General features: G+C 50.0%; 1 protein-coding gene across 1 annotated transcript in view; it reads left to right on the forward strand.

Moving 5' to 3' along the window:
- Positions 1–13,342, forward strand: part of CDK16 (cyclin-dependent kinase 16) — a 110,328-nt gene that overhangs the window by 89,764 nt on the left and 7,222 nt on the right. Inside the window, 5 exon segments of the mRNA XM_015417276.1 lie at positions 2,152–2,214; positions 5,847–5,970; positions 7,761–7,881; positions 9,546–9,643; positions 11,110–11,215. Of these exon segments, the coding sequence (XP_015272762.1) occupies positions 2,152–2,214; positions 5,847–5,970; positions 7,761–7,881; positions 9,546–9,643; positions 11,110–11,215 (512 nt within the window).

The raw sequence follows: 13,342 nt of genomic DNA on the forward strand, positions 1-13,342 counted from the left end.
CCCAATAGCTAGGAATCCAAAACAGTCCAGTGGAGCCTGAGCGGTTGGTGTTGCCTTCTGACACACTTCCGGTGATGTCAGGGGGTGTGTGGCATATGCAAATGAGTTATGCAAATGAGTTATGCTAATGAGCTCCTGCACCTCTTTTTCTACAAAATGACCCCTGGGAGACACCCCCCCCCCCAAGGAAGTCCGGCGTTGCTCTGCAGAGGCAGGTGATGACAAACCCATCTCAGCTCATCTCTTGCCTCGGAAACCCTACGGGGTCGCCATGCGTCAGCTGCAAGTTGGTGACGCTTTCCACCACCACCATTTCTTATGAACGAAGATTATATTGGCTGTACAAACTGAAGGGCAGCTTTAACTGTCGCCATTTCCTCCCGAGGACTCGTGGGGAATTGTACTTTAATGAGGGGGCTAAACAACTAGGCTAACCTGATCCAGTCAGGTCTAGGAAGCTAAGCAGGATCGGTCCTTGGATGGGAGGCCACCAAGGAAGTCCAGGGTTGCCATGCAGAGGCAGGCAAGGGCAAACCACCTCTGGACCTCTCCTGCCTTGAAAACCCTACGGGGTCGCTGTTAAGTCAGCTGCGACTGGCTGGGAAAAATCAAAAAGGAAAAAGAAGAGTTAGTTTTTGTACCCTGCTTTTCACTACCTGAACGAGTCTCTGAGCGGCTTTAAATCGCCTTCCCTCCCTCCCCCCACAGCAGCCACCCTGTGGGGTAGGTGGGGCTGACAGCTCTGAGAGAACTGTGACTGGCCCAAGGTCACCCAGCTGGCTTTGTGTGGAGGAGTGAGGAATCAAACCCGGTTCTCCAGATTAGAGTCTGCCCCTCTTTAACCACTAAACCAAACGGGATCTCAAAACACTAAAGACAATTCTCAGCACCCTTTCCAAACCAGCATTTCAGTGATACTTAACCTGCCTCTGGACCCTTTTAATTTTTGTCGGAAAAGTGGTCCACGTTTGTGGAAGGTTAATCCTGTGGAGCACGGTAATGACAACCAGTCGTCCCTTCACATTGATGTAATCCTCTCTGGGAATGCTTCCCCCGAAGCCTGATCTCTATACCAACTGCAACAATCCTGTAAATTAGACCAGTACTCCTAAACTTCATATGTCAGGTGAGCGGAGGGAAGAAGCTCTGCTCCCAAGACACCTAACAGGCTTGTAGTTTAAGTAAGAATCGAATTGGGGGTTTCTTAAACCGCTGCACATGGGGGGGGGGGGAGGTTTAGCCTCACAGTGAACAAAAAGGACAACGTTTGAGTCCAGTGGCACCTTTAACACCAACAAAGTTTAATTCTGGGTATAAGCTTTCCTGTGCAAGCACACTTCTTCAGATACTAAGGCGTGTGCCTGCACACAAAAGCTTTATACCCAGAATTAAACTTTGTTGGCCTTAAAGGTGCCACTGGACTCAAACTTTGTTCTGTTGCTTCAGACCAGCACAGCTAGCCAGGTGAACAAAAGGATTTGTCTTAGGGGGAAAATGTGTCTGACGCATGTGAGACTTTACCAGAATTTTACAGCCAAAAAAACCAAAACAGCAGCTATGGGTATCAGTTCATGGTGATTTATAAGAAATTGTGCAACTGAAATGGCTTGCATCCACTTGCAAGAAATTGTGCAACTGAAACTGAGTGCGTCCAAGCACAGTGGCTTGGATCCACTCAGAAGATTTTTCTGCATGTGCCTGGGGTTCTGTGCACAAGTGGAGTTGTTTTTCCCACTTGCACAAGACACTGGGCAGGCAATTTCCGAGCACTATAGGAAGGAGAGTTCTGTGTGTTGTGGCAGATCTGGCTTGAGCAGAACTTTTCTGCTTCTGCATCACTGGACCCAAGCCTATGAATCCTAGAAGAGCTGCCCACAGAGGGAAGAATTGCCAGGACTTGTCAGAACCCCTTTTGCCCTCTCCCCCCAGTGCCCACCCCAGGTGGGGTATCCCCCCACCCCAGGATGAATGGCACCCACCGACTTCATAAAGAACAGTGTGCCTCTATGCATTCTTGTTTTAGAAGACTTCCTGAGTTCCACAGGACTTGCTGCCAGGGAATTATGTAATAGGATTGCCAGCTTAATGAAAGAAACAGAAGCCGTGTCCGATTTTTATAGCCATCTCTTTGTGTTTCTTCCCTCTCTGCAGGATAAAGACCTGAAACAGTACTTAGATGATTGTGGCAATGTCATAAATATGCACAATGTGAAGGTAAGCACTGTCTCCTCTCTGTGTCTGTGTAGATACCTGGTGGTGTTTGGGGGGGGGGGGGAAAGCAGCATCACAGGATGCTAAACCCAGTGGTAGCTTAGGTCAGTAGGCCATCTTTGGAGAAATCTTTGCCCCTTTATAAATCTGTGGTGCCGCCTCATTTGGAACATTGTGTACAGTTCTGGTCGCCACACCTCAATAGAGATATTGTCGCATTGGAAAAAGTGCGGAAGAGGGCAACTAAAATGATTATGGGAATGGAACATCTTCCCTAGGGAGAAAGGTTAAAGAGGATTAGGGCTCTTTAGCCTGGAGAAAGGACGACTGAGGGAGTGACATGACAAGAGGTTTACAAAATTATGCATGGGAATTCAGGGCTCTTTTTGTAGAGAAAGCCCAGGAGGAACGCATTAGCATAATAGGCCACACCCAACAGCAGAAGCTCATTAGCATATTAGGCTACACCCCTGACAGCACAGCTCATTAGCACATTAGACCGCACCCCCATGTTACCAGAAGTGTGGTCATCCAGCCACACCCACCTTTTGCTTCTTACTCTGTTTACCTTGTTTGTTGTCAAAACCCAGGGCTTTTTTTGTAGCAGGAACCCCTTTGCATGTTAGGCCAAACACCCCTAATGTAGCCAATCCTAGTGAGTTTCTGCTGTTGGGTGTGGCCTATTATGCTAATGAGTTCCTGCTGGGCGTGGCCAACTCGGGAGCCAGCCGGAACTCCATTCCTGCGCGCGTTCCTGCCCAAAAATAGCCCTGCATGAGATAGAGAAGGGAGAGGAAGTACTTCTCTCCCTTTTTCACAATAGAAGAACTCGTGGGCATGCAAGGAAAGCAGTGAGCAGTAGGCTTAGAACAGATAAAAGGAAGTACTTCCTCACCCAAAGAGACATTAACACGTGGAACGCACTGCCACAGGAAGTGGCGGCGGCTACAAGCACAGACAGCTTTAAGAATGGATTGAATAAACATGTGGAGCAGAGGTCCATCAGTGGCTATTAGCCAGAAGGTATAGAGGGAACACTGTGTCTGTGGCAGTGATGCTCTGTATTCTTGGTGCTTGGGGGGCAAGAGAGGGTGGGCTTCTGGAGTTCTGGCTCCACTGGTAGACCTCCTGATGGCACCTGGTATTTTGGCCACTGTGTGACACAAGAGTGTTGGACAGGGTGGGCCATTGGCCTGATCCAACATTGGCATCTCTTAGGTTCTTATGGAACACTCTGTGTGCATTCAGACAGGCATTTAAGCCGGTATAAATGCTGGTTAGAATCGGAGTACTTACGCGCAATCACACAGCGAACATCTGCCTTCCGTCCCTAACCGTCACAAACACCCTTTAAACCAGTGTATTCTGCTACTAGGTCCCCAAGTGGTGGTATCCTGAGTGCTCCGGTTCCAACCGCATTATCCCCGTCTGATCGCTCTTCGTCGGTGTAGAGCCACTTCTGTTCAGAAGCCTGAGGTTTCCGCTTTTCGGCCGCCATTTTTTTCTTTTAGCCTCCTCGATGTGCGCTTGGGCGAAGCTTCGTCCCGGCATTTGTAAAACAAAACAAAAAAAGATGCTTAGTTTTAGGCTGCGGACGAGTCTGGGACCTCACGGAGGCCCTTTTCGCTGTAAAAGTTTAAAGGGAAGTCTTCGCTTCAGGGCACGCTTTTCAGGACGGGGTGTTCTGCGCCTGTGCAAAGATCTAACTCTGTGGATGGCTGCCTATGCGCATGTGCAAAATATATAAAAAAATTTTTTTTAAACCGCCGACGCACGCTGCTGCACATTGGTAGTATGAACGGGCATATCACGATGTGCTGCGCAGTCAGGAGGTGAGTGTGATCGCGTTTCTTCCGGATCAAACTGCTCCGTTCCAACTGGAGCAGTTTATGCCGGCTTGAATGGCCCGTCTGAACGCACCCTCTGTCTGGAGCAGCGATGCTCTGTATCCTTGGTGCTTGGAGGGGAGCAACAGTGGGAGGGGCTTCTGGAGTTCTGGCCCCGCTGGTGGACCTCCTGATGGCACCTGGGTTTTGACCACCGTGGGACACAGCATGTTGGACGGGATGGGCCACTGGCCTGATCCAACAGGGCTTCTCTTATGTTCTTAAAAATGCCCTCCGCCAAAGAGGATATCCCCCCTCCTATTTCTGTCATTGTGACGACACTGCGTGTGCATGGGAACTTTTAGCTGGTGGGGGTTGTGGGGAGGGGTTAGCCGTCAGGCTCCAAGCACAGCAGCCTTTAGTGCTCGGCAGTGCTAATAAGTCTACAGGGGCTCTCCTTGCAACCAGGCAGTGCCCAGGACTTGGAGGTCACAAGGCCCATGCCCCTGTGCTTCTGACCACTGCCAGACCCCTCTGGATCCAGCTGTCAGTGATTTGGCTCTTCGGAGGCAGCAAGCCCCCCTGCGCACTGCTACTCACCTGTGCCACTTGGGAGCAAGTGCCAGCTGGTGCGAGGGTTGCCAACTCCAGACTGGGAAATTCCTGGAGCTTTAAGGGTGGAGCCTGGGGGAGGGGGGGGGCTCTGTGGGGCTTAATGCCCTGGAGTCCACCCTCCAAGGCAGCCATTTTCTCCTGGAGATCTGTTGTCATTCTGGGAGAGCGCCAGGCCACACATGGAGGTTGGCAACCATAGCTGGTGTCCGCTTGAGTGAGTCAGCCCTGGCCCACACTAGACCTGTGTTGCCGGGCAAAGACTCGGGTAACTGTGAGACATTCACGTGGGAGCTCATACCCCGCCTGCCTGTTGTCTTTGCTTTGGATCTGGCTGTAGGTGATGATGCGGCCCACTTAGTTTAGGACTGCAACAAACCAAGAAGTGTTAGTTACCAAGTAAAATTGTTTCTGGAATAAATGTTAGAAACCTGGATAAATTTTTGCAGTACTCAAAGGAACCTAACAAATGCTTTGCTGTTTCTTAATTTGTGGGCTTTTAGAACATAAGAATATAAGAACAGGCCTGCTGGCTCAGACCAGTGGTCCATCCAGTGGTCCATCCAGTCCAGCATCCTGTCTCACACAGTGACCAACAAGTTCCTCTGGAGGGCCAACAACAGGGCATAGAGGCTGAGGCCTTCCCCTGATGTTGCCTCCTGGCTCTTGGATTCAGCGACTTAGTGCCTCTGAATGTGGAGGTTCGCCTCAGCCACCATGGCTAGTGGTCACTGGTAGACTTATCCTCCGTGAATCTATCTAATCCCCCTTGAAAGCTGATTATTCCTGTGGGGAATATTATTCCTATGGGGAGGGGAAGGGAAAGGAGTTTGTAAGCCGCTCTGAGACACCTTTGGGTAGTGAAGGGCGGGGTATAAATCCAATCTCTTCTTCTCTTCATCATGACAGCCTCTGACTGGCAGCGAATCTAACATGTCAGTTACTCTCTGTGTAAAGGAATATTTCCTTTTGTCTGGGCCTACTGCCCATCAATTTCATTGGATGACTTGAGTTCTTGTATTTGGGGAGAGGGAGAAAAAGTTCCCTTTGTCAGCTCTCTCCGCCCCATGCCTAACTTTATAAACCTCTGTTACATTCCCCTCTTGGTTGTCTCTTCTTTCTTTCCGATCCGCACCGAACACAGCAGGCGTTCCAAAGGGAAAAACAGAACCGACATGGCTTTGTTTCCTCTTCCAGCTATTCCTCTTCCAGCTGCTCCGTGGCCTAGCCTACTGCCACCGTCAGAAGGTGCTGCACCGAGACCTCAAGCCCCAGAACCTGCTTATCAATGAAAGAGGGGAGCTCAAGCTAGCGGACTTTGGTGAGTGAAAAAAATTAACCATCCCCTCCCTCCCTCCCTCCCTCCCTCTCTCCTTGGTGTGGTGACCCATCAGGGGGTGGTGGTCCAAGGTTTTTTGGCACTCTAGACAAACTACGACCTTGGCACCCATCTAGTCCAGCATCCTGTCTCACATAGTGGCCAGCCAGTTCCTTTGGAGGGCCAACAACAGTGCAGAGAGGCTGAGGCCTTCGTAAGAACATCAGAAGAGCCCTGCTGGATCAGACTAGTGGCCCATCCAGTCCAGCATCCCATCTCACACAGTGGCTGACCAGTTCCTTTGGAGGGCCAACAACAGGGCATAGAGACCTTCATAAGAAGAGTCCTGCTGGATCAGAGCAGTGGTCCATCTAGTCCAGCATCCTGTCTCGCACAGTGGCCAACCAGTTCCTCTGGACGGCCAACAACGGGGCAGAGAGGCTGAGGCCTTCATGAGACCATTAAAAGAGCCCTGCTGGATCAGACCAGTGGTCCATCTAGTCCAGCATCTCATCTCACACAGTGGCTGACCAGTTCCTTTGGAGGGCCAACAACAGGGCATAGAGACCTTCATAAGAAGAGCCCTTGCTTGATCAGACCAATGGTCCATCTAGTCCAGCATCCTATCTCACACAGTGGCCAACCAGTTCCTCAGGAAGACCAACAACAGTTCCTCAGGAAGACCAACAACAGGGCAGAGAGGCCGAGGCCTTCCCCTGATGTTTCTTCCTGGTTCTGGGATAGAGAGGCTTAGTGCCCCTGAATGCGGACGTTTTCCTCAGTCACCATGGCTAGTAGCCACTGATAGACTTATCCTCCGTGAATCTCTCTAATCCCCTTTTAAAGCAGTTTGAAGGTGAGGGTTTTCTTGATTTCCAAAATACAAATGAACAATGGAAAGGGCAGGGGTGGCCTACGACCCACTTTTACAGGTTTCGGGACCCGCTTTTGGGTCCTGACCCCCGGGTTGGGAAACACTGCCCTAGAAGCCTCTGGAGAAAGTCGGCAAAAATATCTGCTCTAGGCAGCCCCGTAGCCAGAAATTTTGGGTTGGTGGGGCATGAGGAAATTTTGTGGGGCAGCAGTGGAGGGGGGGGATGGGGGAGGGGTGGCTGCATGCCTTCCCTGATTGCTGCTTGGAGATCAGGCTCAGGCAGCCCCCACGAGAAAAACAGCATTTAAAGGGTTCCCATGCCCGATCTCCAAGCAGCAGAATTGTGGCTTGGAGTTCAGGGAAGGCGTGTGGCCGGCAGCCGCCCCTCTCCCTCACCTCCTGCAAGATTTAAAGGGCCCGCTGATCAGCTTGGAGGGCCCTTTAATTCCTGGAGGAGGGGAGGGAGAGGGGCGGCTGCAAAATTTAAAGGGCCCTCCAACTGGTTGGTGGCCACGTGCTCCCGTCGATCAGCTGGAGGGCCCTTTTAATGCCACAGGAGTGGAGGGAGGGGGAGGCAGAGAGGGACAGCAGCTGTTGTGTGGCGTGCCTCATGTTTGAGGGGGCAGAGCCCCAAAATGCCCCACTGTAGCTACAGGCCTGGTTCTAGGCTTTCTCATTTAAAAAAAAAAAGACTTTGGTTTTATATGATTTTATTCTAATTCCTTAGTTGATGGCTTCTCTTGAGGTGCTTTTCCTTGTCCATTATCTCTTTTTGGGGACAGAACAAAACTTGAAAATATGTCCTGGGGAAAAAGGTATCTTGGGATATTTTTTGGTATGCAGAAGTAGCTCTCATTAAAGAAGAGGTTAGTGACCTCTGCCCTAATGCGTATATATAATTTTTTTAACATCCTGTCAGGACTGGCCCGGGCAAAATCCATTCCCACCAAGACCTACTCCAATGAGGTGGTGACGCTTTGGTACCGGCCCCCCGACATCCTGTTGGGCTCGACGGAATATTCCACGCAGATCGACATGTGGTAAGGATTCTACACAGCCCTCTGGAGACTACCCCCTTGGCCACAAATTTTATGGTTGTGTGACCCATAGTTACTGTGGGGATGAGGTAGGATGGAATGTCCTCAGTCAAAGAATGATGTCCAAGGCCCAAATGCATTTAAATTAAAGTTATATAATGCATTAAGTAAATATAAATGTACTGCTTCCAGGGTCAAATCTTACGAACATCAGAAGAGCCCCTGCTGGATCAGACTAACAGTCCATCTAGTCCAGCATCCTGTCTCACACAGTGGCCAACCAGTTCCTCTGGAGGGCCAACAACAGGGCACAGAGGCCGAGGCCTTCATAAGAACATGAGAAGAGCCCTGCTGGATCAGACCAGCAGTCCATCTAGTCCAGCATCCTGTCTCACACAGTGGCCAACCAGTTCCTCTGGAGGGCCAACAACAGGGCACAGAGGCCGAGGCCTTCCCCTGAATATACTTTGAAAAAAGAGTGCCTTGTTCACCTCAACTCTCCTCGTATCTTCTGTGTAATCTTTGCCAAAGAAGATGCTGGAATATTCCCAGTTCATATCAGATTCCGTGGCAGTATGCCGTGGCAGATATGGAAAATTTACTCAGCAGGCAGGTGGTAGAAATGCTGCACATCTTCACAGCTATGTACATGTCTACTAGAGATGTGTGGCTACCATCTGCGGATACCTAAATCTGCAGGTTGGGGCCACACCGATGATAAACGGATTTTCCTGCAAACTTGGGAAACTCCCCAGGTCTGCAGAATAATCTGAAATCAAATATAAAATACATTGGGGGCAGTTTAACCCCCTGCCCACATACAACTGTGTTGCTTGCACACGCACAGACAAACACACCAGTTGAAAAGGGAACCACTCCAGCCTGGTGGTGGCAGTGGTAGACTCTAGCAGCCAGGCTCAGTGGTAGGTGTTGGGCCTAGAGCCAGTTTGGTGTAGTGGTTAAGTGTGCGGACTCTGGGAGATTCCCCACTCCTCCACTTGCACCTGCTGGATGACCTTGGGCAAGCCATAGTTCTGTCAGAGCTGTTCTTGAAAAAAGAGCAGTTTCTGTCAGAGCTCTCTCAGCCCCACCTACCTCACAGGGTGTCTGTTGTGGGGAGGGGAAGGGAAAGGAGTTTGTAAGCTGCTCTGAGACACCTTTGGGTAGTGAAGAGCGGGGTATAAATCCAATCTCTTCTCTTCTTCTTCTTCTAGAGCTGTGCCAGGCTCAGTGATGGGGGGGATGGGAACACCCACTCGAGTCTCATGGGTCTACCGTTTGTTGCTTTCTGTATGCAGCCACACTTTTACATAGTAGACAGGGTTGTGAACAATTGGAATGAAAAAAAGAATCAATGTTTTATTGCCCGGTGAATGCAAAGCTGAAATCTGTAACCTGTATGTGAATTAAATACATTTCACCTCTTTTTGCATAATGCTGTTTCGAGAGTCTTAGGGGAGACATCCATCTATACGGAGTATCGAAGTGCCGCTATTTGATCACTGGGCTTTCCGTGTTAGATTCAGGTTGCAGAATTTTGCTTTTCTTGGTGCAGAATTTTCCATTCTGGGCCCAGAATTAGGATTCCATTTTAAAACAGGGTTTCGATGGCAGGTCCCAGTGCGTCCTCCCTGTAGCCACTGATGCCTGTCTTTCTGTCCCCTTAGGGGTGTGGGCTGCATATTCTACGAGATGTCCACAGGACGGCCGCTTTTCCCCGGCTCCACAGTTGAGGAGCAGCTGCACTTCATTTTTCGGATATTGGGTATGGGCCTGATGTGGTCTCACAGGGTTGCATTGCTGATTAGGCCCTGGGGGGGGGGACAGAGAAGAGGAAGCCCTCTGCTGTACAGTGGGTTGTGGAAAGCACCATACAACATGGATAATGGGCAGCAGAACTCTTCTGGGCTCAGAGGGGGAGAAACAATGTCAAAACAATGGTTTTGAGGACCAAACAGAGGCTTCATCACTTCAGCCAGCCCTGAGTGTGCCCTCAGGGTGGAACTAAAAATGTTGGGGAGGGCATTTTTGGGGCAAGTGAATGGCATGTATTTGGGCGCCAAACCGTTCACACTCCTGTTGCGTTTCCCCTGTATATCCCCTTCATGTAGTTTTGAATCACTTCTTCTGAGCCAAAACCTGAAGAGAGCTTGGCTGAGGGGGAAGTAGTCCGTGCGGGTAGTTCAAGGGATGGAATAAGCTAGGGTTACCAACCTCCAGGTGGTAGCTGGAGACCTGGGATTACAACTGATCTCCAGGCGACAGAGGCTAGTTCATCAGGAGAAAATGGCCACTTGGGAAGGTGGACACTATGGGGTTATACCCCACTGAAGTCCCTCCCTTCCCCAAAGCCCACCTTTCTCAGATTCCACCCCCTGAAATGTCCAGGTATTCTCTAACCCAGAGCTGGCAACCCTGGAATAAGCACCACTTTCTTTCCATGTGCAATTCAGATGCGCCTTGTGCATTCACATTATCTTGGGAAACGGAAGCGTTGGGAGCATAGACTTGCCAAGGTCTAGGGACTCACAAAAGCTCCTACCCTGCCACAGATTTGGTTAGTCTCTTATTAGTCTGTCCCTCACCCTTCTTCTATTCATGAACTATGGGGCAAGTACGTAACTTCAGCCTTTGAATGGGTCAGGGAGAAGCCTCTGATTCCAGGAGAAAGCAAGTCTGTAGAGGAAGCACGGAGAGTTCTGCCCTAGCTCAGCAAGGGTCATAAAAGGGGTCCCCAACCTTTAGGCACCTTCGGAATTCTGACACAGGGCGGTGGGCGCAGCCACAAAATGGCTGACATAAAATGGCTGCTGAAAGAGGTGGAGCCAGCTACAAGATGGCTGCCACGGCTTACCTTCAGTCATACAGTGAAGATCCTTGTGCTGCGGCGGCAGCTTTTGCCGAAGCGATGTTTTTATCTGCACAGCCAATCCAATCGCCAGTGGCCAATCAGACACCTTGCTGGGTAAAAGCTCCATTAAGCCCCACCCACCTTCCAAAAACACTTGGGAGGCACTAGAAGAGATTTGGTCGGCTGCCGTGGAGCCCGTGAGGACCAGGTGGGGGACCCCTTGGTGATAAGGAAAAAATGTAAAAGAGGAGGGCTGGTGTGAATGTCCCTTGAAAGCCGCCTCTTGAGGGCTTGTTACAATACTAAAGCATTGCTCTCCGGTTAAGGATGTTCATGCTATTGCTGATTGACTCATCTCTGTTTCTCCTCTGCACTGTCAGGGACACCCAATGAAGAGACGTGGCCTGGAGTCCTGTCCAATGAGGAATTCCGAGCCTATAATTATCCCAAATATCGTGCTGAGGCCCTGATCAACCATGCTCCTAGGTGGGTGTCGGCATAGGGGTCAAAAGTGACGAAAGTCTCCGAATCCATCACAGTTACTAAGAGGCAAATGTGTTATGCACATAGGGGTTCCGGGTGTAGCATTTCGGACACCATGCCAGGCATCGCCCGCATAATACTAAGCAGTCACGGGGTGGTTATTGTTAATAATAATACCATCGCTATTATTAGTCCACTGAGTCTATTAATATTTCTCACTGGGACCCAATGTAGATTACGATTTAAAAAACCCTTTTCAGTAAATCCAATGAGTGGATTACAAAGATACGATAACATTTGAATCTAACAGTGAGGATTCCGAGTAAGACAACATAATGCAGTTGGGCTCGGGGGACCCAGAAGAACACCAGTCCATTGAAGGCAGCAAGACAATCAGTGAAGGAAATTCTTTAACTTTAATAAGGCACCTCTGGAGCTGAACCTATTACACTGCAGCTAGCAACTTGCTTTTTATTTTCTTTTTTTAAATGAAGAAATGAAATCCACAGTTCTTAGGGGGCTGAAAGCTCCACTCACTGTGTGATTCTGCACTTTTTTAGAATCACATCGTATATATGGCCTTGTGAGCCGAGTGACAGGTGGCAGATCCAAATATGACCCTCTAATGTGCGGATGGAGCTGTGGTGGCTCAAGTGGTTAAGACGCTGAACTGCAGGCTGTGGAAGGTCGGTAGTTCAGCAGTTCAAGACCCGGGTTGCCGCATGACGGAGTGAGCTCTCATGTCTAGTTCCAGCTCCTGCCAACCTAGCAGTTCAAAAGCAAGAAATTGCAAGTAGATAAATAGGTACCACTTCGGTGGGAAGGTAACAGCGTTCCGTGCGCCTCGGTGTTTAGTCATGCCGGCCACATGACCACGGAAACGACTTCGGACAGCGCTGGCTCTTCGGCTTTGAAACGGAGATGAGCACCGCAACCCTAGAGTCAGATTCAACTGGCTTTCAAGCAAGGGAACCTTTACCTAATGTGGGGATATGTCAGTGTCGTAGATGCATGGATAGGGATGCCAGCCTCCAGGTAGGACCTGGGGAGGATCCCCTGGAATTACAGCTCATCTCCAGACTACAGAGATCTGTTCCCTTGGAGAAAATAGATGCTTTGGAGGGTGGGCTCTAGGGCATTGAACCCCACTGAGGTCCTTGGCCTCCCCAGGCTCCATCTCCAAATCTCTAGGAGTTTCCCAACCTGGGTCTGGCAACCCCACTTGAGCCCCCCCCATACCATGCCGGTGGCCAGGGGGGACCTGGCAACCCTGTGCATGGAGCAGATTTCAACGTAGCTGGTGGGTACATGTCTGTGTATTCTGGTATGGAGTTTTCCATGCTGTTAAGAACATAAGAGAAGCCAATGTTGGACCAAGCCAATGGCCCAGCCAGTCCAACATTCTGTCATATAGTGGCCAAAAATACCAGGTGCCATCAGGAGGTCCACCAGTGGGGCCAGGACACTAGAAGCCCTCTCACTGTTGACCCCTTCCCCCCCAAGCACCAAGAATACAGAGCATCCCTTGCCCCAGACTGAGAGTTCCTATCTATACCTTGTGGCTAAGAGCCACTGATGGACCTCTGCTCCGTATGCTTATCTAATTCCTTTCTGAAGCCGTCGAGGCTTGCAGCCGCCGCCACCTCCTGTGGCAGTGAATTCCATGTGTTAATCACACTTTGGGTGAGGAAGTACTTCCATTTTTATCTGTTCTAACCCGAATGCTCAGCAATTTCATTTAGTGCCCACGAGTTCTTGTATTGTGAGAAAGGGAGAAAAGGACGTCTCTCTCGACCTATTTATTTATTTATTACTTTAACTTTTACCCCGCCCTCCCCGCTGAGGCGGGCTCAGGGCGGCTTCCATGAAACTGATGAACAGTATACATTTTACAAATGATAAAATACCATAAATCATTTAAAACACAGACAAATCAAATTAAAACATAGTTTCGATGGCGATAGAAATAAAGTGCAATTTAAGGACACATTCTAGCGGTGCCACCGCGCTAGGTCATACTGAATCAGGGTTCGCACAGGGCGCTGCTGGTAAGACGCCGCTCCTAACGGAACGCCTGCCTAAAAAGCTCTGTTTTCAAGGCCCTGTGGAACTGTTTTCAAGGCCCTGTGG

The sequence above is a fragment of the Gekko japonicus genome, unplaced genomic scaffold (assembly GCF_001447785.1).
Source record: "Gekko japonicus isolate JY-2015 unplaced genomic scaffold, Gekko_japonicus_V1.1 scaffold1748, whole genome shotgun sequence".
Lineage (NCBI taxonomy): Eukaryota > Metazoa > Chordata > Lepidosauria > Squamata > Gekkonidae > Gekko > Gekko japonicus.